This window comes from Seriola dumerili, unplaced genomic scaffold (assembly GCF_002260705.1).
Source record: "Seriola dumerili isolate Sdu_G_001 unplaced genomic scaffold, Sdu_1.0 BDQW01000242.1, whole genome shotgun sequence".
Classification (NCBI taxonomy): Eukaryota; Metazoa; Chordata; class Actinopteri; order Carangiformes; family Carangidae; genus Seriola; species Seriola dumerili.
This window is the reverse complement of record NW_019174497.1, coordinates 691,066-714,442: the sequence shown is the minus strand read 5'-3', so window position 1 is coordinate 714,442 and position 23,377 is coordinate 691,066. Positions and strand designations below refer to the sequence as shown.

General features: G+C 38.5%; 3 protein-coding genes across 3 annotated transcripts; all 3 read left to right on the top strand.

The window, feature by feature from the left end:
- rsl24d1 (ribosomal L24 domain containing 1) lies at positions 1-3,480 on the top strand. The gene is made up of 6 exons (XM_022756049.1): positions 1-141; positions 1,697-1,810; positions 1,894-1,966; positions 2,062-2,125; positions 2,271-2,356; positions 2,620-3,480. Exons 1-6 carry the CDS (start codon positions 61-63, stop codon positions 2,694-2,696), a joined length of 495 nt encoding a protein of 164 aa, XP_022611770.1. The 5' UTR covers positions 1-60; the 3' UTR covers positions 2,697-3,480.
- Positions 3,481-4,220: 740 nt separating this feature from the next.
- Positions 4,221-6,318, top strand: LOC111229636 (cAMP-regulated phosphoprotein 19-like). Its single transcript, XM_022756050.1, has 3 exons — positions 4,221-4,398; positions 4,929-5,051; positions 5,136-6,318. Exons 1-3 carry the CDS (start codon positions 4,354-4,356, stop codon positions 5,304-5,306), a joined length of 339 nt encoding a protein of 112 aa, XP_022611771.1. The 5' UTR covers positions 4,221-4,353; the 3' UTR covers positions 5,307-6,318.
- A 1,119-nt stretch (positions 6,319-7,437) lies between these two features.
- On the top strand, positions 7,438-22,478 carry LOC111229538 (unconventional myosin-Va-like). Its single transcript, XM_022755882.1, has 40 exons — positions 7,438-7,533; positions 7,909-8,019; positions 8,644-8,815; positions 9,010-9,154; positions 9,267-9,423; positions 9,502-9,645; positions 10,042-10,123; positions 10,257-10,364; positions 10,504-10,610; positions 10,785-11,050; positions 11,141-11,222; positions 11,305-11,445; positions 11,594-11,719; positions 12,146-12,229; positions 12,544-12,669; positions 12,900-12,997; positions 13,109-13,195; positions 13,297-13,405; positions 13,520-13,731; positions 13,825-13,981; positions 14,775-15,014; positions 15,163-15,411; positions 15,943-16,036; positions 16,118-16,260; positions 16,551-16,664; positions 17,287-17,421; positions 17,556-17,612; positions 17,824-18,051; positions 18,231-18,298; positions 18,592-18,666; positions 18,760-18,958; positions 19,373-19,466; positions 19,568-19,711; positions 19,843-19,997; positions 20,097-20,186; positions 20,283-20,433; positions 20,535-20,817; positions 21,232-21,406; positions 21,493-21,573; positions 21,686-22,478. The coding sequence occupies exons 1-40, from the start codon at positions 7,507-7,509 to the stop codon at positions 21,836-21,838; spliced, it is 5,469 nt and encodes a 1,822-aa protein (XP_022611603.1). The 5' UTR covers positions 7,438-7,506; the 3' UTR covers positions 21,839-22,478.
- The last annotated feature ends 899 nt before the right edge of the window (positions 22,479-23,377 follow it).

The window sequence follows — 23,377 nt, the reverse complement described above, 5'->3', positions numbered from 1 at the left end:
AGACAGGACGGGGCGGTCTTGTTGTTGTCGGTCGTCGTCCGCAGCACTTGTGCTGTGAAAATGCGCATCGAAAAGTGTTATTTCTGCTCCGGTCCGGTGTACCCTGGACATGGGGTGATGTTTGTACGGAACGACTGTAAGGTATGGTGCTGTCTTGCTGTTTAATTAATCATGTTACCTTTAACAGTAGCTCATGTTCGACTGTCAGTGTCGCCTCGTTAGCTAGGAGGCTAACATAACGTGCTGGATTCACTCACGTGGGTCGACAGAGGGTTTTAGGAGCTGACAGACAATAAATAACTCAGTGGTAAACCGGATTTACAATGTGGGATTGAAGGATATAACTTAAACTTAATCATTTATGATATGTTAGACCCACCGTTTTTTAACAGAGCTAATAAGAATGAAGGACATAAACCAGCAGGGCCTAGGTTTTGGTTGATGGGGTGATTTCGCCCCCTGAAGGCTTGATGCGAAAACAACTTGGAAGAGTACCCTGGTGGCAAATCATAAACAGTAAACTCAAAAAATGATATTGTCCTTTCTAAGCGTTTAAACATTTGTTGAGATTGTGCCAGCGCCATTTTTAACCCATGCTTCAATTTTGTATGCGTGGTGGCATAATAGCTGTCAGACACATAGTGATGTACATTTACTTAAGCACCGTACTTAAGTACAATTTTGAGGTACTTAACCTCAGTACTTCCATTTTCTGTTACTTAAAATTCTACCCCACTACATTTTTGATTATTAATTCAAAATACAAACAACGAAGAGTTTATTTTGTATCGTTATTAAGTTACTCCACAGTATCTGAAGTCATTAAAATGATCTCTGCTTTCACTAGATGGAACCGTGCCGTACACATTAATATACACATTAATTATCCTCCAATAATATAATATATATTTTTGAAATTGGTCATTCGGCATTGTATTTACTTCTACTTTTGCCACTAAAAGTATATTTTTATGCTGATACCTGAGAGTGAGTACCACCGCTGACAAAGTTATAACAAAGGCAAAACACGAGGGTAGTAGTATTGTATTGTATTTTATTGTGTTGTAAACCATAAGTTGTCTTTTCTTCAACTTCTATGGTGTTACTGAGTTAATGAGCTGTGGTATAAATATGACATCCTGAAGAGAGTTTTGAGGCGGATACTCAATTTGAGACTTTTTAAAAATAATTGATATAGTAAATCATTATTATCATGAGCATATAACAAAAGTTTTTGATAACAATCTTTTAAACTTAGTTATTGAACAATTGTGACCAGGATACTAGTGAGACCTTTTACAGTTGAAAAACAAACTTTCTTTCAGTGCTCTTTGGACAAAGCAATGTATTTTTTAAACTACATCAAACATGCCATTGGTCTTTCTTTAGTTTCTTGTGACTTATCCGACAACATGAATGCCAGTACTGGTGTGTCTGTGATGAGCTCATATGTGCTGATGTACCGGCCAACATTAATAAATATGTATAAAGAGAGTTTGTTATTTTAGACGAATGTAAAGGCAAATCCTTAACGCTGAATGTCTCTAATTTGTAACTCTCAATTGTAGAATTTTGTAATTTCACAATCCAAAATCATCCAAAGTTTTACCTGTTTATATCAATTCAAACTCCTGTGTTTTCTAATGGAGTTGAATTGTTAATTATTTGTTTTTCTGTCTTTTTTGAATAAATGTAGTCATTCAGATTCTGCAGATCAAAATGCCACAAGAACTTCAAGAAGAAGCGTAACCCAAGAAAAACCAGATGGACCAAAGCATTCAGAAAGGCATCAGGAAAGGAGTTGACAGTGGTGAGTTGATTATCTATAAGGCACTACTTGGTGACATTGATTTGTTTTACTGTTACTTATCCACAAAATATATTGTCTTACAGGATAACTCTTTGGAGTTTGAGAAACGCAGAAATACACCTGTTAAATATAACAGGGATCTGTGGGACAAGACAGGTAACCATTAAATTTATGTCTCAGAAGCATTTTTTGTAAAACATGGTTATTTGTTTTTGAGAGGTTAATTTATGTTTCACTTTTATCTTCTACAGTGGAAGCAATGAAGAGGGTGGAGGAAATAAAACAGAAACGACAGGCAAGATTTATCATGAACAGGTGAGCAGTTTATTTTGTGTAAATGCTTAAGGGCAATTTTTTTTAGTTCAGCTACTTTGTGTTGAATATATTTTTTTTAATTCAGGTATTTACAGGAACTTTTTTTCACTGTTGTACTTAACTGTTTTTTGTCTCCACTTCCTAGATTAAAGAAGGGCAAACAGTTGGAGAAAGAAGAGGCCATCAACGAAGTGAAGAAAAATATTCACCTTATCAAAGCACCACATGCAGGTAAAGAGTTATCAGAATCACTAGTTGGCCGAGCTAGATACAAGAATCCTGTAATTATGTACAAGAAATTTAATTCGGTGACATTGATTTTAATACACACATACCTGAGGGTGTGCACAATGTACAGCACCATTCTAATATAGAGAATATTAAAAACAAAAACAAATTGGGGAAAAAATTTAAATTCTGCATAATGATTGTCTTAAAGACAAGTCTGTGATTTCAGCATTGTTTAAATTTTGTCTTTTTTTTTTGCGTTGCAGGAAAGGCCAAACAAATGGAAGACAAAATGGTGCAAAAGTTACAAGAGGACGTCGACATGGGGGATGAGGATAATTAATCTCATGCCCAAGGGGTTCTTTTGGTGGCGTGAAAGTGGAGAGGAAGTTGACCTTGTATTATATTGTACTTTTGTTATTTCCAAATGGCCGGTGATGGATACAGTAATGCATTGAGTTTTTAACTGATATAAAAGGACAGAAAATATTTACCTAACAAAGATCTGCCTCTAAAGCAGCAGCAATTTACCACGTCTCCCAGTCATTTTTTTTTCCTGTGTGGTAGTTGGGACTCAGTCCTGTTGCATAGTATTAAGTTTAAGTTTAACAGAAATGCAGAAAATGCTAGGAGGTAACCAATGAGAAAAAAACATTTTTTGGGAATTGCTTTTCTTGTTTCTTATTTTTTGTGACATTATACCTATTATATACATATATATGGCTAAATTAAAACCTAAGTTGATGCCAAAATGAATGGTGGATTGAATATTTGTAAGAAACAATATGCCATTTTACTTTTGTGTTAATTTGGATTTTTGCTGATAAAACCTTAATCTCTGATGGTTGTTTTGGCATGAAGAACATAATGGCAGAAGGGAAGGTTAGCAGCACTTTTCTTCACTGCACGCACAATGTACATATTGTATAATGCAAGCATATCCAGTGTGTAACCTATGGTGTAAGTGTAGTGCATTATATGCCATAAGCAAAAACAACTATTAGGCTATGTTCATGATTTCCACATCTGTCATCCAACCACAATTTAAGTAATGAAGTTATTTGTGTCTTAAATTAGCAATAACAGACACAAAATTTGCACCCCCAAAAATAAAGATACAATTATAAGATTGTTTACCATTTTACTTCCCATTTTATACCAGTACTTGTATAACAGGTATAAAATTTACAAAGATTATAAAAGCATAAGGTCGCTGGGGTTTTTTTTCACCACAGTTTTTATCCAGAAATATGGAGCTTTAACTAGTGTTGTGAAAAGCTATTCTGATGGCTTTGTTATTACCTATGACAGCAAGTTGGCTAACTGAATCTTGATATGTAACACAGTTGAGAAATACTATGAAAAATAACAAAAGCATAATCTTTTGTCTTTTTTTTTTTTTTTTTTACAAATTCATCATCGAATAATTTCGATTATAATTAAAGGTTTTGCTGAAGCAATAATGAGTCTCTGGAAACTTTTAAATAGGAAGTTCTCCACATGAAATGTTCATATTGGATAACAAAGTCGATTTTTTTTCAGTGTATTACAGGTGTTATGTAGATCACTGTCCATGCGCTGTCGAGGGTTAAAAAGCATGTGAAAGCCTGAATCAATGTATCTAATCATCTCAATATATATTATTCAAATATAACATTCAGAGCCCATATGAAATATGAAAGAATATAAAAGGCATTATGTGAGCCCGAAACTATTCTCACTTGTTCAGTCCACGTTTTACTTTTCAGACAATAAAAATGATTTTTTATAGAAGAAAATTGTCCGTCCGCTTGACAGACGTTCATGTCACAGATTGTCATGTGATGCTTATGATCCAATCTGGCATCTGGCATCTGGCATCGATTCACTGGCCTGTTGCTGGACAGGCTACTGCCCTCGCCCGCCTCGTCGCTGTCTGTGTAGCCTTTCATCTTCCACAAGACCTGTTTCAGACGGCTACATCCACAGTTTTGCGAGCACAGCAGAGATTCACTACAGCTATGTCTGAGGAGGCTGAAGAAACGAGGATTCCGGAAGATCAGCAGGTAAACTGTAACAACGAAAATTTGATTTTAACGAGTTATCCAGCGTTGCTAGCACGTCAATTCTGGTAAATTAGCAGGCGGCTAGCATCAAGCTAGTTAGCCAGTAGCTACTCCTGGCTAATGACATAAACGATGCTACCACCAGTAATTAGCTAATTAGCCACCAGCATTTCTTGATAAAGCAAAGCAAACACCCTGCTGTTTTGGGGTCAATGACTAGGTTGCCAAAAGCATTTATAAAGTGAGTAGTACCTTAACTAACATCGGTTAATGCTTTAGCTAAACGTGCTAAGTTAAATGGTAAGATTAATGCTAGTGCAAACACCAGTTGGGAGTTTCCCTCATGGCGGCGAATATATATTGTGAAAAATGATTAGTAAATGTACTAGCTGTAACTGCTTCTGCTGTCAGAGTTTATTTTTGAAGTTCAATAACTGCTGGTATGTGTAGTCTTAAAGAAACTTCACAGTTTTTCAACCATCAGCTGAGTGCAGCATTTGCCATCCATACACTCTGTGCTCTTTCAACAGGAAATGGATGACAAAGTAGTCAGTCCGGAGAAAGCAGAGGAAGCCAAACTTAAGGCCAGGTATCCTAACCTCGGAGCCAAGCCTGGAGGCTCAGACTTTCTCAGGAAAAGACTTCAGAAGGGGGTGTGTTTCAGACATAAACTAGGTAGTCATTTAAATAATAGCAGTTTTGCAATATTCTCACTTTATGTCTTCTCGTTTGTTCAGCAAAAGTATTTCGACTCTGGTGACTACAACATGGCCAAGGCAAAAATGAAGAATAAACAGTTGCCATCAGCCCCAACGGAGAAGACTGAGATCACAGGAGGCCACATCCCAACACCTCAGGACCTGCCTCAAAGAAAAACTTCAATCGTGGCAAGCAAACTGGCTGGTTGATGGTTTTATGTTTACTAAATTGTTACCATTCCAACCCCCTCTTCACATCTACCTGCCGTTTACTTTTTTGTTTGTTTTTCACCTTTGTATGTATTCTCTAAGAACAAGTTATGTACCAAGCCAAATACTTGTGAAAAATTGGCAACTGTCAGGCACTGAATTGTCAGTGAGTTAAATCCAACCAATTAGTAGTGGAAGATGTTTCTCAAGCCCTTAAAAGACTGAATAGTGATTGATTTATGAACATGATGTCACTCGTAAATACGGATGGATGTTAATGCTGTCTTATTTTCATAGAACATTTTCACTTTTAAGGATATACGCCTTCCTACAAATGCCTGTCTAACAGTAGCTGAATAGCCTGTGCAAAGGAACTGTTGTCATCACCACAAAGGAATATTGTCAATGATAATTACAGAGGCAAAAATACTAATGAGTTATGACTACAGAGAAAATGTTATCAGAGTTTGCTTTGATGTATGTGTGAAGTAGAAGTGTAATTTACAGATATGCCCTTCAGTTTGAAACTTTTGAGTGTTCACCCGCTCATGTGGAGGCATGTCCATTTAAACAGTGAAAATGAAGTAATCATGCTGTTTTTTTTTTTCTTCTAAACCTTGATTTTGTTCATGTCCCCTCCTTTCCCTTTAAAGCAATTTGATTCTGTGCTTTTCGAAGTACTGAAGATTAGATCACACACACTTTGTAGCCAGTTGTATTTTAATTCATTTTAGTGACATTAGTTTGCCAAGACTTGCTGCTGGTTTCCATCTCATCCTGACCTCTAAAATGGCCTTAAAAGTAATGAACCGTTGTTCCTCTTGAGCAATATTTGCTCCCTCAGTGAGAATCTTAGTTGTGAATCTTGCCTGAAATGTCTGTCACTGTCTGACTGGAATCACTAGGATTTTATGGAAAGAAACTCCCTTGACATGTCTGGAGTGTGCATGTGCATTTACTGTGCAGTCACACTGTGCCATTTGTTTTGTAAATAAAATAGTTTTGCATAATATCTTATAAGTACACTTACTCAATTGAATGTGTCCTTGCATTTTTTTTTTTACACACTATCATTACTAAACAACAAAACTACAAGCACTAAGAAGAGCCTTGTTTACATTATACTGAGGTAAAAGCCTAACTATTGCTCATGGAAAAAAAACTGCCTTCATCCATGGGTTGGGTGAGGTGTAAAAATGCCAGTATTTATTCATTTGTTCATACTTTGTATGGCAAATGTGACCCATGAAGGAAGGCATTTTCCATTTTGAAATGAGTCCTGTGCAAAAGCACCAGTACAGCAGAGACCAAATACTCCTAAGAAGCAAGACAGGAAATGGTACTGAAGTATTTTTCAACAGTTAAAGTGAACCAAATGGATACTAAATGACAGCCTATGTTACTTGATTAACTAAAACTTTTATAAAAGTATAGATGTTTGAAAAGTAAAATGTACTTTACTGTAGTAATTAATATTAGTTTGTGTCAGTCTAACTACTCCACTTTCAACCCTTCATCCAAAACAATTTCACATTGTGAAATTGTTTTGGATGCAAAGTGTACTCTACAAAGTAGTGACTACAGCTTTCAGAAAAATAGTGGAGAGTAAGTATCTGCTGTTTATTTCCATCTCATATGTAACAAGCAGTGTAAACTTTAGTTTCACAAATAAAACTCAATGGTCAGTACCTAAAAAATGTAGTCTTAAATGTTAGATAAGATAAATTGAAAGAGGATAATTGATATTAAAATGACCAGTTGATATTGTTAAATTGCAATTTTAAAACGCAAAGTGGCATTTAAACTCCTCAAATTTGGATTAAGTTACTGGCTTTCAAGCAAATTAAAATTCATCTGACCATCCCGGAAATGAATTGTGCACGTTTCTTCATGGTAGTATGTTGAGGAGGATCTGGTTCCCACCTACTCCTCCTTCTCCTGAGGTGGAAGTAGTTGACATGAGCTCACTGGCCGCTGGGAGGCACGCAAGACGCACGAGACGTGTCGGAGCCATAGCACGAGCAATTGACTGACAACTGCTGTAGCGGCAGTTGAATCTTCATCCCGGCTCAGCGCAACGTCCCCTGGAGAGGAGCTCAGAAAAGTTCATGTTTTTCCACTCTTGGAGTACGTAAGATGTGCACCCTTCTCTCTTTGGGCAGAGAAAGTTTCTGACGGCTCACTTAGCGAGTTAAAAGACATGGCAGCCTCTGAACTCTACTCCAAGGTAGGTGTATTAACTTTGTTAGTCTGTGTCGGTTGTCCAGCTCATTCAACGTTTTCCTGTAGCTAACGTTAGTTAACTTATCGTTAATATATATTAAGAATGATGGTTTACTGGTGCCAGTCACTTACAGGTGTCCACTGAACAGCTTTTGGTTTTGGTAAAACTTAATTTGTTGCTTTTTTCTATCTGTCTGCCACTTAAAATACCCCGTATCCATACACATTATACGCATGACTGCTGTCTGCTGACTTCAAGTTAGCATACCATTTTCTTAGGTACATGTCACTGCTGTTTTGCTGTCGTTTTGTAAAAGTCTGTGTTACTGTAAGTGCAGTGGCTGAATGGCTCTGACCCGGTTTCCCCTCTGTCCATCAGTATGCCCGTGTATGGCTCCCAGATGCAGAAGAAGTGTGGAAGTCAGCAGAGCTTATCAAAGATTACACTCCTGGTGACCTGACGCTCTCTCTGCAGCTAGAGGATGGCACGGTGAGCCAGGGAAATGACACACACACACAAAAGCACAAGCACAAAAAAAAGGCACTGAGGTGGAAATGGGTGTGTGATGTTCTGTGCCATGACCACATTTCTCTGCAAGAGCCCTGGCAATAGAGCCTCATAAATCTCTGTGCAGTGGGATTATTTTAGGCAGCTTTGATGTTTGGTAAATGCACATAGATTCCCAGGCAAGACAAACATTTTGTGTGCCTCTGTTTGCAACTCTGCAAAAGTTTTAATACAAGAAGCCTATTTAACGCACTGGCTTCAGAAGAGGTGGGTTGTTGCATGAAAGGGTACAGATGATTTGTTTAAAAAAAAAAACTCCCCTGTGGCTTCCTGTAGCTGTGTCTTGTTTGGACATGTACTTCAGGTATGGAAATAAGGCCAAAGCATTATCATGAGTGAACATGAACAAGGGAAGCACAGTGGTTGCTAGTTACCTTTTAACACGATGGACAATTGATGCTAATATTTTTGTGTTTTACCATTTCCTTTTAGTTGTTTTTTGTGTTGTGCTACCAGTTTTTGTCGTTTTTTTTTAAAATGAAAGCAATGTACTGTATCCAGACTAATATTGTATCTACTCAAAGCTAAATTCTTGTGTATTTCTAGGAGGTGGAATATAAAGTAGACCCGACAACAGACAAGCTGCCACCACTAAGAAACCCCAACATCCTGGTGGGGGAAAATGATCTCACATCTCTCAGCTACCTCCACGAGCCAGCAGTGCTGCACAACCTTAAAGTGCGCTTTATCGACTCCAAGTTGATATACACATACTGTGGTAATGAGCTTGTCTCCTTTGACTCACACTATCAGTGTCACTGTAGACTTTGGAGTTCTGTTCATTGTACATCTGACACAATCTGCAGTACATTATGCTGATTATTGTGGCACTGGCTGCCGTTAAAGGAACAGACACCAAACTGTTTAATGGTGTAGAGTCTAACTGAGAATTTTTCTCCTTGAGGTATTTAGGAATTGTCCTGGTTGCCATCAATCCCTATGAGGCCCTGCCTATCTATGAAGCTGACATCATCAATGCCTACAGTGGGCAGAACATGGGGGACATGGACCCCCATATATTTGCAGTGGCAGAGGAAGCATATAAACACATGGCCAGGTTTTGACACTTTACATGTTTGATTTTTAAGCAAGTGAAATGTTCACTTTCTTTAATGGTGATTATCTAAATTTGTTTTTTGTGGTCTGTATAATATCACATTTTCATGCAGGGATGAAAAAAACCAATCCATCATAGTGAGTGGTGAGTCTGGGGCTGGCAAAACCGTCTCTGCTAAGTACGCCATGCGTTACTTTGCCACAGTAAGCTGCTCTTCTGGTGAGGCCAATGTTGAGGAGCGAGTCCTTGCCTCCAGCCCCATCATGGAGGTAACATTTTCCACTGCAGGAAAATAGGACAGAATCATAAAATGATAAAGATTACTGATACATATATGTTTCATTTAGGCCCTTGGGAATGCCAAGACAACAAGGAATGACAACAGCAGTCGCTTTGGGAAGTACATTGAGATTGGGTTTGACAAGAAGCATGGTATAATTGGGGCTAACATGAAAACCTACTTACTGGAAAAGTCGAGAGTTGTGTTTCAGGTAATTTCATTGGTATGGATTTTACATGCATGTCTTTAGGAGACTGCCCTCAGTGTCTGAAAGTGGCCCTTCCTATCACTCTATCTTCCACGTTTTACCTTGCAGTTAATTGATTTAAAACATTTAATACATTGCTAAGCATATCTCAGCAGCGTATTAACAAACAACATAAACAACCCACAGTTTAGCCTGCCTGGCCACTGACTCACAGAGATGTCAATATATTAGGTTTTGTTAAGCAAGTTATTATTTTCAAGACAAAATTCGCTGATTTCAGTTTTGCAAAGCACTTGCTGTTCATGCATGCACCTACAGTTGAAAGAGATTTTAGTTTTACTGAATGTGTTTTCAGTACATACCTGGTTCCTATTTCACATCTGTTTGCACAACCTTTAGGCCCATGGAGAAAGAAACTACCATATATTCTATCAGCTGTGTGCCTCTTCACATTTGCCAGAGTTCAAACCCTTCAAGTTAGGTATGTGAGTCTCTGAAACATGATATCCCCTTTTATAATGATTTAGAAATTATTAAAAAAGCAAACAGTTGCAATAGCAGTTGTAACAAGTAGTATGTGTTAGTACAATGTTTTGCCTGATTAATGTTTGAAGGTTGCGCAGATGACTTCCACTGTACTAACCAGGGTCAGAGCCCAGTCATAGATGGAGTGGATGATGCCAAAGAGATGAGCAACACCAGGAGGGCTTTCTCACTTTTAGGTGAATGTTAGTTGCATTTCAATCAAGTTTGCATTTACAGCATATGTTGAATAGATAATACTTTATACATTTTTGTTGCTGGATTAACTGACATGATTCATCATAATTTATTATTTTATTATTCTTTTTTTCACTATAGGAACCGGTGACAGTGATCAAATGGAAATTTACCAAATTCTGGCAGCCATTCTCCACCTTAGCAATGTGGAGGTGAAAGATCAGTCAGCAGACAGATGCAGCATCTTGGTAAGTACTGACTACCCTCAGACTCAACAAGAGAGCTCAGTATTTTTAATTTTAATTAATATATTTTTAAGTATTTTTGTCTTGTATATTTGGTAAATTTTTTGTCTTAATGTTGCATCAAGAATGTATAGATTTTCTTCTCACATAAGACCATTATTATTAATATATTTCCAGCCAGATAATGTCCATCTGATGGTGTTTTGTGAACTGATGGGGGTGTCGTGTGAAGAAATGGCCCACTGGTTATGCCACAGGAAACTCCAAACAACCACAGAAACCTATGTAAAGTCCGTCTCCAAAATGAATGCGGTCAATGGCCGAGATGCTCTTGCTAAACACATCTATTCCAGACTTTTTAAATGGATTGTGGACAGTGTTAACAATGCCTTAAAATCTGCAAAGAAACAACACTCATTCATTGGAGTGCTGGACATTTACGGGTATGTTGTCACCTGCTGGTTTGTGGTTTTTCAATTTATGTTCCCTAAATGACCAGACATGCTTTAATGTAAACATGGATTTTTCTTCAGGTTTGAAACATTTGATGTCAACAGCTTTGAACAGTTTTGCATCAATTATGCCAATGAGAAGCTTCAACAACAGTTCAACCTGGTATGTGTCTTTTCCTGCTCAACATGTCCATTTTCTTGTCAAAATGTACACATAAATCATTTTTAGCTATCGCTCCCTCCAGCATGTCTTCAAACTGGAACAAGAAGAGTACATGAAAGAGGCTATCCCATGGACATTGATAGACTTCTATGACAACCAGCCATGCATTAATCTCATTGAGGCCAAGCTGGGTGTCTTAGACCTTCTGGATGAGGAATGCAGGGTAAAATGCCAGTTTTACTTTTTTTTTTTTTTTTAACCAAAAGTCCGTTCAGCTACTTTTCCACTGGCAGAATCTCTACCACGCTATGTTTAGAGGTTATGAGTAATGCCATGACTAACTGATGTGTCAGCACTTCCTCTTTCCACAGATGCCCAAAGGCTCGGATGACACATGGGCCCAGAAACTGTACAACACCCTCCTGAAGCAGAATGCTCACTTTGATAAACCCAGGTTATCAAATAGAGCTTTCATCATCCACCACTTTGCAGACAAGGTACTTAACTGCCCAGTAAACCACAGTAATGTCTCATGCTGAGGTGGCATTACATCTCACTGGGGCTTTCTGTGTTGAGTTTACATGTTCTGCATGTATCTACATGGATTTTCTCCCAGTGTTCAGATTTCTTTCCACAGTGTGTGCTTGGATAGGCTTCAGCTGCCCCCTAGCACAGAACAAGCAGTGTGGAAAATGGATAGATGGATGGATTACTCATGTTTTCTAGTAAAGACCACCAATAATGAAGTGTGAAATTGTATTTAGTTTGTTTGCAAAGTCAGAATTTTATGTCATCACCACAAATGTTTGAGGATACTGTTTATTAAAGTGGGACTAATCTGTCCTCTTCAGACTCTGGATGATGAATATGACCTTTGCTCTTTCAGTCAAAGAACACTGTGTGACCTGGTCCTTTGTGCCTAGGTGGAGTACCAGTGTGAGGGCTTCCTGGAGAAAAACAAGGACACAGTCAATGAGGAGCAGATAAATGTACTGAAAAAGAGCAAGGTGAAATTGTTAATCAATTCTTCTCACTTATCAGTCATTCTTAGTCAGTCAGTCTTTGCAGTGGTCATAGTAAGAAATATATTGTGTCATTTAGTGTCAGCACCTCTTCAGCTGCCATGAAGCCAAAAGCAAATAACTGTTAAGTATTTTTTGTGTTGTAAGTCTCCAGGCACACACCCTAGAATTGTTCAACCATAACTATTGGAGGAAATACACCCACTGTTGAATTTTAGATTGAAAACTCTGCCATCTGGTGTAGAATAACATATTTGTATTCTGCTGCTTTGATGTCTGAAAAAAAATGATCCTTTCAGTTTGATTTGCTGCTGAAGCTGTTTGAGGATGATGAGAAGGCAACAAGTTCTACTAAGAAACTTACTGGCATCAGTGGAAGGGCCGGTCAGAGTCAGAGGGATAATAAGAAGACTGTTGGACTGCAGGTGAGAGCATAAAAAGAAGGAAATATCACATTTGGTGGTGTAAGTTCATTGTACAATTAGAGTATCCATCCTCATGAAAAACCTAGGGAAGATTAATAATTACAGTTTTATGAAGAGGGATAAATAACCACAAAAAATGTCCAAGTGATTGTAAGTAAAAATTGAATGTACATACAAATTTTTACAACTGCCATACTTACTTATCATGGTTTTGTTGTTGTTTTACTCAGTTTCGACAGTCTCTACATTTGCTGATGGACACATTAAACGCTACGACTCCTCACTACGTACGCTGCATCAAGCCAAATGACCATAAATCCGCATTCACGTGAGGATGATGATATCTGTCTTCTTTTTAGAACAATTATTAGCAGGAAGCACAGATGAAAGATAAGTACACTCATTTTTGTAATATGTTTGTATGTTATCTTTTAAAAAGCTTGGACCCTGTGAGGGCAGTGCAGCAGCTTCGGGCATGTGGGGTCCTCGAGACAATCCGGATCTCAGCAGCAGGCTTCCCGTCTAGGTAGCAACAGCAACTGTTTCACAATGTCGTACAGTTGCACACACAATTAAATGTTATAAAAATGACCTATCCAACCTGTCTTATGTATATGAACATTGCAGATGGACCTATCAAGAATTCTTTAGTCGTTATCGGGTCCTCATGAAGCAAAGGGATATTCTTTCTGATAGAAAACAGACGTGCAAAAATCTCCTGGAAAAACTTATACAGGTGTGTCTGAATTGTATAAAACCGTTTCCATAGTGCTAATAACAAAATAAATGTAATTTTCACAGACCCACTAAAATATGACATGTTACATATGCCTCTGTGTTTTGTCTCTAGGACCAAGATAAGTATCAGTTTGGCAAAAACAAGATCTTCTTCAGGGCTGGTCAGGTGGCTTACCTGGAGAAGCTGCGCTCTGACAAGCTGCGTATGGCTTGTGTCCGCATCCAGAAGACAATCCGCTGCTGGTTGGCCCGCAAAAAGTACCTGCGGATGAAGGAATCTGCCATCACCATTCAGAGACATGTACGGGGCCACCAGGCACGCTGGTGAGTGGAGATGCAGCAGAATAAGAAGTTTAAAGGCACTAGGAATTTCTCTAGCATATTTCTTATATATATATATTTTCTTTTTTCTGTCAGTTATGTTCAGTTTCTGCGAAGAACCAGAGCAGCTGTTGTCATTCAGCGGAATGTGCGTATGTGGACGAATAGGAGATGCTACCAACAGCAGCGCTCTGCAGCTATCACCATCCAGTGCCTCTTGAGGGCCTACATGGCTAGAAAGCAGTATTATAAGGTAATGCCCTACTTGATAAAAATTTTGGAGACCTTTGATCTCCTTTACTGGAAGGTTTTGTAGTCCAAATTGAATTTCCAGAAGGAAATATCAACATCAGGCTTAATTCTAACTTGCCCGCTGTGCATTTCTGAGTTTGTTTCATGTAGTTTGAAAGGGCTTTTAAAAGCTTTTACTCAACCCACAGCGGAAGGGGATTGTTGATTATTGCAATAACACTGCTGGATTTAACAGGTGCCTCCAGGAAAAACAGGAATTGCCTCTGGAACATAATACTGAAGAGTTCCTTGCTCAAAGGAAGTCTGTACATGCCAGGTTCCGGTATTAACATTGTTGAGGTAGTAAAAGCTTCTAGCAGCAGTACACAGAGCACAGTAGATTGTTTTGGAGTTTTTAAACCTTGATTGTTGTGTAGGATTCTTAATCATTAAGTCATATAAATAGAGACTGACAATATTCATGCTGAATTTGTTGACCTCATTGACACGTCAGCACAACACAGCATTGTTAGGCAACAGCTTAGTTCTGTGTTTACTTGCTGTCAGCTGATGTCATTCACATACACTACAACAATAAATTAACCATGGCACATTTAGATATATAACACGGAGACACACTATAATTCTAATTCTTATGTAGAAATAATCCTACCGTCAAGTTTGTGAGAGAATCCATAATTTTGAACATAAAGCCCCTGGATGTTCAGCTCACTTCTTCTTAACACGCCCTGCAAGTCAGGACATTGCCATTTCACTTATAAACTTGACATTATATATTTTTCTTTTTTTCACAGTTGATGTTTGAGCAAAAGGCTGTGGTCATACAGAAGTGGGTGAGAGGCTGGCTGACCCGACAACATTACCGACGCACCATAGCAGCTATGGTCCTGCTGCAGAGCTGTGTACGTCGCATGAGGGCCAAGAAGGAATTAAAGAAGCTGAAAGTGGAGGCGCGCTCTGTGGATCACTTCAAGAAGCTCAACATTGGCATGGAGAACAAGATTGTGCAGTTGCAGCACAAGATAAATGAGCAGGTGATTATTGTGAGAGTATGGATGTCTAGTTTTGTCTGTTAGATAGTTGTTTACTCTGGAATCTAACATAAAAAATGTTGCTGGAGAAACATTGGGTCATTGGGAGTTGTATCACATGCACAGCATGTGTGTGTATCTCCCCCTGCAGCAAAAAGAAAACAGAGGGCTCAGTGAGAAGCTGAGTGCTGTGGAGAAGACCCAGACTATGGAAAGAGAGAGACAAAGTAGAGAGATTGAAAACCTACGTAGATCTGAGCAGGAGGCCAGAGCCAAGGCAGAGACACTTCCCTCCCTACTGGAGCAGCTCTCCTTCCTTCAGCACGAGTTGGAAAATACCCGCAGAGTGAAAGATGACCTGGAAGAGCAGACAAAGATCTACAAGGAGCAAACACAACAGGTAGGCCTACTACACAGTCATCTAAGTTATCCAATTTTACTGCCTGGCAGCTTCACTATACTTTGAACATTGCGTTTTGTCATTAATAGTCTGAAATTCATACTACACTCTGTTTCTGTTTTCTACAGTAGGCTGTACAGCAGTGCTTTGTTTCATCTCCCCCAGTCTATTCTGTTAATCTGTTAGTGCTTGATGTTGTGTTCATTCTTTTTTTATTTGTATGTATTATTATTTTTGATGGGAAAAAAAATAAGTTTGCTTGGAAAGAATGGAATAGTCCTACGGTTGGGTCTTAGGCTTCCACAAATCATCTATGGTGGCCTGTGGGGGACAATAGTAGGAATTACCAGGCTGCCCTTGAAAAAATCTTAATGGAATGTAAAACAGGAATTTGTAATCATTAGTCTTTGGGCCTTTTATGAACTTAGTAGGTTATTTTGCTTTATTTCGGTAAATACTGAAGAGTACTGTAATCATAATGAATGGGAATTAAGACTGAGAGCACATGATTTTTTTCTCTCTCACAATCAGGTGGTAGAAGAGCTTAATACGAAGAACAGCTTGTTGAACAGCGAGAAAGATGAACTGAACATACTAATCCTTGAACAAGCCAAACAGTTAACAGGTACTGTATACTTTTACAGATGACCAGTAACAGCTAAACTCAGAATAAATGAATAAATAAAATAGAACTATTTTGTTTCAGAGATCAAAACCAACAATGAGAATACAAAACAGCTGGAGAAGAATTTAGGTGAAGAACGCTCTCGCTACCAAAGTCTGCTGAGTGAACACCTGCATCTGGAGGAGCAGCATAGAGACTTGAAAGAACAGATGAATCTCAGCATTGTGAGGAACTTTACTTTGGCTTCATTTAGTTTTCAAAATGCAACATTAGTTGGCAACAAATGGCAACATTAGTTGTCATTTGATAGCTCTTTATTAATAGATTTAAATAATATGGTGATTTCAAGATGCTGTCACAAACCAGAATTGCCATTTGGTATTAGTAATATTGGTATTATATTGGTAAGGAAAAGATTCAAAGCATCTATTACATTAGAAAAGATTTAAGTTTAGGCCTTGATACTTATTCTGTCTGTCACATGTTTTGTTATGTCTTTTCCACACCTAACCAGAGTTCAAGCAAATCTGGTCACAAGAGGACAGATTCCAACTACAGCAGTAACTCGTCTGAGTTTAGTCAGAGCTTAGGCTCTACTGAGGGAGAAGACAGCTCTATACAAACAGAGGTAATGTGCTAAACCACACAGTATCATGGTGCAGAATTGTCAAAAAGATAAATTTTGGGAAGAGTATCACTTTGTGAGTATGAACTACTCACCCTCTGTAGTCTTAGAGGTGGATGAAACCCATTTGTATTTTCTATATTGACAAGTAATAGCAGCTGTGTGGTATGAACACAGTCATTTACAAGGAATTCTTAAATTTTCATAGTTAAAAATGTTTGGTATGGTGTAAAAATCGTTTTTGTAATGAGATGTCACAATTTATGGTGAGCATGTCAACATTGTGACATGCTCACCATAAAATGATCACTGTAAATAGTTACATTACACTGTAACCCTGTAATCATTACAGGGTTTGTGGTTGTTAGATTTTCCTAATAACTTGAATTCACCTGATTTCTTTAATCCCACAAATAAATGGATGGAAAATGGACCGAATTCTTGACGTGCGTATTTTATCTGTGTCGATGAATTCACAGTGCATCTACAGGGAACTGGACACTCATAATTTAGAACGGCTGTGGGAAGATTTCTCTGGCCTCGTCTGTGTTATAATCCTGTTAGTGCAGCATTCTAGTTAAGTTGTGGAGAGATTCATCAGTCAATGCTTGGTGTGTTATGTTAGGATGAGAGCCAGCCTGCGGTGGACCTGTCTGTCCTTCTGAAGCTCCAGAGAAGAGTAAAGGAACTGGAGCAGGACAAACAGTCACTTTGGCAGCAGCTGGATAAGAAAGAAGAAGCCCAACAGGAAAAGGCAAAGGTATGCACTGAAACACTAGTTGTGTTTCTTATTGGTAGCAGATAGAGTTTTGTATCAATTGGCTATTAGTTCTTTTTCACTAATATTTGTGGTTGAGTGGTTTATATTTATGTGTACATTTTTTTCTAAAAAAGGAGGTGGAGGAGCAGAGAACTGTTGGCAGAGCAGAACTAGATTTGGAAACATTAAAGGTATGATTTGGTCAGGTACATATATATGGATCCAAGCTAGATCTATTCCAACATCCCAAAAATGAGCTGTCACCCCATTACTATTCCTGAGAACAATTGTCTACAATAAATTATATTTTTATTGAAACTGAAAAGTGAATAGGGACAAAAATTCATTTGTAGATGTTTGATTTTTTTTTTTTTTTCTCTCTCTCTAAATGTCTTAATGCAGCGGCAAGAATTGGAGTCTGAGAACAAGAAGTTGAAGCAGGATCTAAATGAGCTGCGAAAGTCTCTGACCAATGAGAATACTGAATTGATGCCTCCCGCCCCTGGCTCTCTGCCCTACAACATACTACTAGAACAACTCAGCTCCTCCAATGAGGAGCTGGATATGCGAAAAGAGGAGGTGCTGCTCCTTCGATCGCATATGGTACGCCAAGAAGCTCTCAAACACAAGGTGAGAAAGTATATTACATTTGTTATTTCCTCATTTTATAGTAGGGATGCTTTTTTTTTTTTTTTTTTTTTTTTTTTTTTTTTTTTTTTTTTTTTTTTAAAAATTCAGTATTGTGATTTGACAAAATGTACATCTGACATGAATAATAAATAATTAATTCCATTTGCACTGACGTTTAGGACTCTGCCCTTGGAGGAAGTGTGAAATTAGATCTCAGTGAAATTCCTTCATTTCAAGATGTTGACAGGTAAGACCAGTTCCTCAGGGCTATTACAGGCTAGCATGATTTCATGTCATATACTGCTGGGAAATACTGAAAAAAAGTAATGCAATGATTGATAATTCTAGGGCATACCGTCCAGTGTTTTATCATCATACTTTCAGACTTGGACCAGTATGTTAATTGAACAATTGTAAATTGCATTCTATGTGGTATTAAGAAGTCTTAAATTTAACTTGGTGAACCAGGCACAAACTTGGTTCTAGTTTAAATCTATCAGGAGAAATGTGTCATCTTCATTTTCTGATGCTACTCTTCAGATCCCCTAATATCCATACTCTGAATGAAGATGGAGAGCTGTGGCTGGCTTATGAAGGCTTGAAAGAGACCAACAGGTAATGAAGTAATATTCTGTTGTTGGGTAGTGCGTTCAAGCTCATTCATGCCATATGGAATGGAGTGCGATCTCTCCTCTCTCCATCCTCCAGGCTCCTGGAGTTCCAGATGCAGGAGCAGGAACGTATCCACAATGAGAAGTGTAGGAAGCTGCTTGAGGAGGTGAACAAGTTGAAGGATGAAAAGGAGCAGCAGCAGAAGTTGTTGGCTCAGAGTCTCCATCTGCCTGAAGATGCCCGAATTGAGGCGAGCCTGAAGCATGAGATTGCACGGCTCACCAATGAGAACCTGGTGGGTGCACTCACTGGCTGTCCAGAAACTGAAAATCTAACTTTGCCTTTTAAAGCAGAGCTCCTTCAAAATAAACAGGCGACTCCGTCTAGTACAGGATGTGTACCTTTGAAAATTATAGCCTTATGGCTTTTTCCAATAAGATTATAGTTAATCATCCTTGAGAAAGATACTGTGTTATTTTATCAGCAAAGAATGTCAGATAAAAAAATTATAGTAATGTAGAAAATCCAAAGAGTTATGAAAGTGTTTTTAAGATGCTTTATTAAGTGCTTCTGCCGGCCAATAAGAATTTTCATCATGTTTCTATTTACTGATGCTTTAATTTCATAGTTTTAAACATTCAGACTTCTAGGCCATATGTAAAAGTGTTGTTTTCCTTCACTCTAATCTAATATGTTTCAATAATTTAAGGAACACATGGAGCAGCGAGAAAAACAAGACAAAACCATACGCAAGTTGAAAAAGCAACTGAAATTTTACATGAAAAAAGTTGATGATTTTGAAGGTAATCACATGGCGCTGATTGATCATACAATATATTTTCCAGATGATGTTAACACAGCATCAAATCTGTTATTGTTCATTTTGTGTCCTTGCTGTGTTTAGCGAGCACTCAACAAAAAAATTATGGCTCCACAATGAACGCACCTGCCAGAGCAGTTCAAATCACCCGCAAGGAGAAAGAGTATCAGGGCATTTTGGAATACAAGAAGGGTGACGAGAGCCGCTTGCTTAAGAATCTGGTCGTAGGTATGTTATACCTATTTTGCTCAATCAAGTCATTTACTAACTACATAAAAGAATTGCAGGCTAATGTTTTTTCCATAGATAGAGTACAACATTATTGGAGTATTGTCTTTGAAATGTTGTAATCTTCTCAGATCTGAAGCCTCGTGGTGTAGCAGTCAGCTTCATTCCTGGGCTTCCAGCCTACATCCTCTTCATGTGCTTACGCTATGCAGACAATGTGAATGATGATCAGAGAGCCAGCACTCTGCTCAATTCCACCATCAGCAGCATCAAAGGGGTCATTAAGGTGCAGTATATAACTATCAATAACTTAGATCCATGGAAATAATGTAACTCATCTTTATTTTGAATACATTTTTACATTTTTTTTTTTTTTTTTTTTCAGAAAAAAGGAAAGGATTTTGAAGTAGTGTCTTTCTGGTTGGCCAACACATGCCGGTTACGGCACTGTATGAACCAGTACAGTGGAGATGAGGTAAGCTTGAGAAGGTTTTGATGCCAGAGTTATGTTTACAGCTGGACATGTCCCTCAATTAACCCTGAATATCTGTACAACCCGTGTATACTGTAGGTGTTCACAAAGCACAACACTGCTAAGCAGAACGAGCACTGCTTGACCAACTTTGGACTGACAGAGTATGAGCAGGTTTTTGGTGACCTGGCCATCCAAATCTACCGTCAGCTCATCAAATGCATGGAGGACATTTTGCAGCCCCTTATAGGTGAGGAGACATTACCTTACTAGACATATCAATAAAGAACTGTAACTGTAACAGAACAATATGTAATGTGTTTTTTCCCTCAATTTATGTGTTCTATGTAGTGGCAAGCATGCTGGAGCATGAAACAATCCAGGGAGTTCTGGGGTCCAAACCGACAGGCCTGAGGAAGAGAAGCTCCAGTTTCCCAGAGGAGGGGGCTGTTACAGTGGAAGTCCTCCTGCAGCGTCTTGGGCTCTTCCACACCACCATGAGTCAGCATGGGATGGACTCAGACATCATTAAGCAAGTGGTAAAGCAGCAGTTTTACATTATCTGTGCGGTCACCCTCAACCACCTGCTGCTACGGAAGGACATGTGTTCCTGGAGTAAAGGCCTTCAGATCAGGTACGGCAAGGAACACACATTGACCTTGATATTGTATTTTGATTTGTAGAGCAACAAGAGAGCAACACCCACACACAATACCTCCAGTACACACGTTTTGAGGTAACTTTTTGATTTGAGTTGGGCCTTCGCTGACCTAAAACAAATGTGTTCTTGCACGAATACAGTGATAGAAGATACATTGAATTGTCTGACAGGCCATTAACCTGCTTCTGTGTGGTGATAATAAATACAGAAAGAAAATGTTTCATACTAAGTGAAACTATGAGAATATCATTTTTAGTTTCACTTTTATCACCAGGTTTGAAGTTTCTAGGAATTAGCAAAGATGGGAAAGTGGTCTCAGACCTTTGAACTCCACTGTGTGTGTGTGTGTGTGTTTGTTTGTGTGTATTTGTATGCCTCCGGCTTCAGGTACAATGTTTGGCAGTTGGAGGAGTGGCTGTCGGAGAGGGAGCTGGCAGACTGTGGTGCCAAGGAGATTCTGGAGCCGCTTGTACAGGCTGCACAGCTTCTACAGATCAAGAAGAAGACGGAGGCAGATGCCCAAGCTATCTGCAACATGTGCACTGCACTCAACACAGCACAGGTCCATTATCAGTAAAGGTTCAGTCTTCCAACTGTGTAGTCATAATATTTTGCTAGTATTTGATTATTGTTTGTGTTTTTTGGCAGATTATAAAAGTCTTGACCTTGTACACCCCAGTGATCGAATTTGAAGAGCGAGTGTCAACCAGTTTCATTGCAACCATTGAAGTGAGTAGCCAGAAAGTTTTGGCAAAAATGCCGTGCTCATTTTTCTGGTCATAAAAACTCTAGTAGCTAAGACCATACAACTTATTTAATCTATTTTTTTTTTATATTTTAGAACCTTTTGAAAGGAAGAGTTGAGTCATCCACTTTGATGATAGACACCAAGAAGATCTTCTCCGTCACCCTCCCCTTCACACCCTCCTCTGTGTCCCTGGAGACCATCCAGATCCCTGCTAGCCTTAATCTGAGCTTCCTCACCCGCACCTAGACCAGTGACCTCTGACATTTACCCTTGTTCCCTGAGTTCTGTTTACCAGAGTAAAAACAACTAAGATTGTTTTTCACCAAACTTTCTACCTTTTGTAATGTTTTCAGTGTCACTGATTATTGCAGTACTGCAGTAGAATAAGAATATATTGTTGACTTTTCAGCACTGTATAGCCAAAGAGCAATTACTGTATGAACAGTGAATATGCAAAAAGTGTCTTTTAAATGTCATCTATTGCCACACCGGATGTTTTGCTGATACCATGTTGTGGATTCATGGTTTCATTCACAGGTATGATTTTGTCTTCTGTTTTACCTAAAACCAAGTAAGGAAATATGACCACAAAATTTCACAACACAAAACTTTGAATTGTTGTGAAGTATGAACTTAAGCACTTCAGGGGACAAACCTTTAAAGAAATGGATCATGAGAAATTGTAAAACATAACTGTGCAACTAAACACAGATTTGAATGTTGAAAATGTCTTGAGATTAAATGCAGGAGAACTGTTTTATATTTGTGACTTATTTCTATAACTCCTAATATCAAATGATGGTATTTATGTAAGGACAAGGTGACAGAACTGAAAGTTATTCAAGTATGCATTTAACCAGTCTTAATGCCGCTGGTCACATTAAAGGCTGGCTTTTCAGTAAGATGGTTTGATGTGTTTCTTGTAGAACAGGATCAGTGTTTGTCTTCCAGAGGGTTTGCGAACCACCAGGGAGTCCCCAAGAAAGTGAAGAATTAATTATGTTTGCTATTTCTCTATCTTGACACCAGCTCTCACTGTTGTAAGTGCCTGATACATAGCGATGTATTAAGGTATTTTGGAACAAAGCTACAGACTTGAAACTTGACTTAGATTTGATCCAAAAGACTTAAAAACAACTTTGCCTGAGAGACATGGAAAAGTAAGTTGGTGATCTCTGACTCCATTGGGATTTAGAAATGTAGGCTACATGTATCAGACTGATGTAACTAACTCCTGTCTTTTCCAGTTTATGTAATATCTGCACTTTACACACTCACACTTTACAGCCTCGTGGCCTCACAGATGTGCACACCAGGAATGTGTAAATGTGTTTACTTGTATAAGTCCTTCTCCCAAACTTTTCAGTATGAAATCCACTGATTATGTGGGTCAAGTTGGTAAAAGGTGGTGAAATATTTACTTTTTATTTATTTTAATCATTTTTGTTTAACTACTGGTGGTAAGTCAGTCGCTGGAATGTGTTCACACATGGTGAGCTGGCTGAGATCTGAATCCGGTTTCTTTTGTTTTCTGAATCCTTGATCAAACGAACACACCCCATCTGTCGAGCCACTGTCACAAGACGGGAGGGTGGGGTTATTTAGTCAAAGTCGGTAACAGGTGAGCGACAAGCACAAGCCATACAGGAAAAGACGTGACAAACCTAGGATATGAGTGATGAGGCTTTCAGAGTAAAAGCTTCTGGTTTGGTTCTTTCAGATAAAACGATTCTCCACAGTTCAACCTTTCAGCTCATGAGCCCATAAAAAGAAGAAATGTCTTCT

Bases quoted from the DNA above. Each gene is read 5' to 3' on its own strand.
- rsl24d1 (XM_022756049.1), top strand. From the start codon at position 61: ATGCGCATCGAAAAGTGTTATTTCTGCTCCGGTCCGGTGTACCCTGGA. The intron at 1,811-1,893 runs GTGAGTTGATTA...ATTGTCTTACAG, and splicing joins CAGGAAAGGAGTTGACAGTG to GATAACTCTTTGGAGTTTGA. The intron at 2,126-2,270 runs GTGAGCAGTTTA...TCCACTTCCTAG, and splicing joins GCAAGATTTATCATGAACAG to ATTAAAGAAGGGCAAACAGT.
- LOC111229636 (XM_022756050.1), top strand. From the start codon at position 4,354: ATGTCTGAGGAGGCTGAAGAAACGAGGATTCCGGAAGATCAGCAG. The intron at 4,399-4,928 runs GTAAACTGTAAC...CTCTTTCAACAG, and splicing joins GGATTCCGGAAGATCAGCAG to GAAATGGATGACAAAGTAGT. The intron at 5,052-5,135 runs GTGTGTTTCAGA...TCGTTTGTTCAG, and splicing joins GGAAAAGACTTCAGAAGGGG to CAAAAGTATTTCGACTCTGG.
- LOC111229538 (XM_022755882.1), top strand. From the start codon at position 7,507: ATGGCAGCCTCTGAACTCTACTCCAAG. The intron at 10,611-10,784 runs GTAAGTACTGAC...ATATATTTCCAG, and splicing joins CAGACAGATGCAGCATCTTG to CCAGATAATGTCCATCTGAT. The intron at 16,261-16,550 runs GTGAGGAACTTT...ACACCTAACCAG, and splicing joins AACAGATGAATCTCAGCATT to AGTTCAAGCAAATCTGGTCA.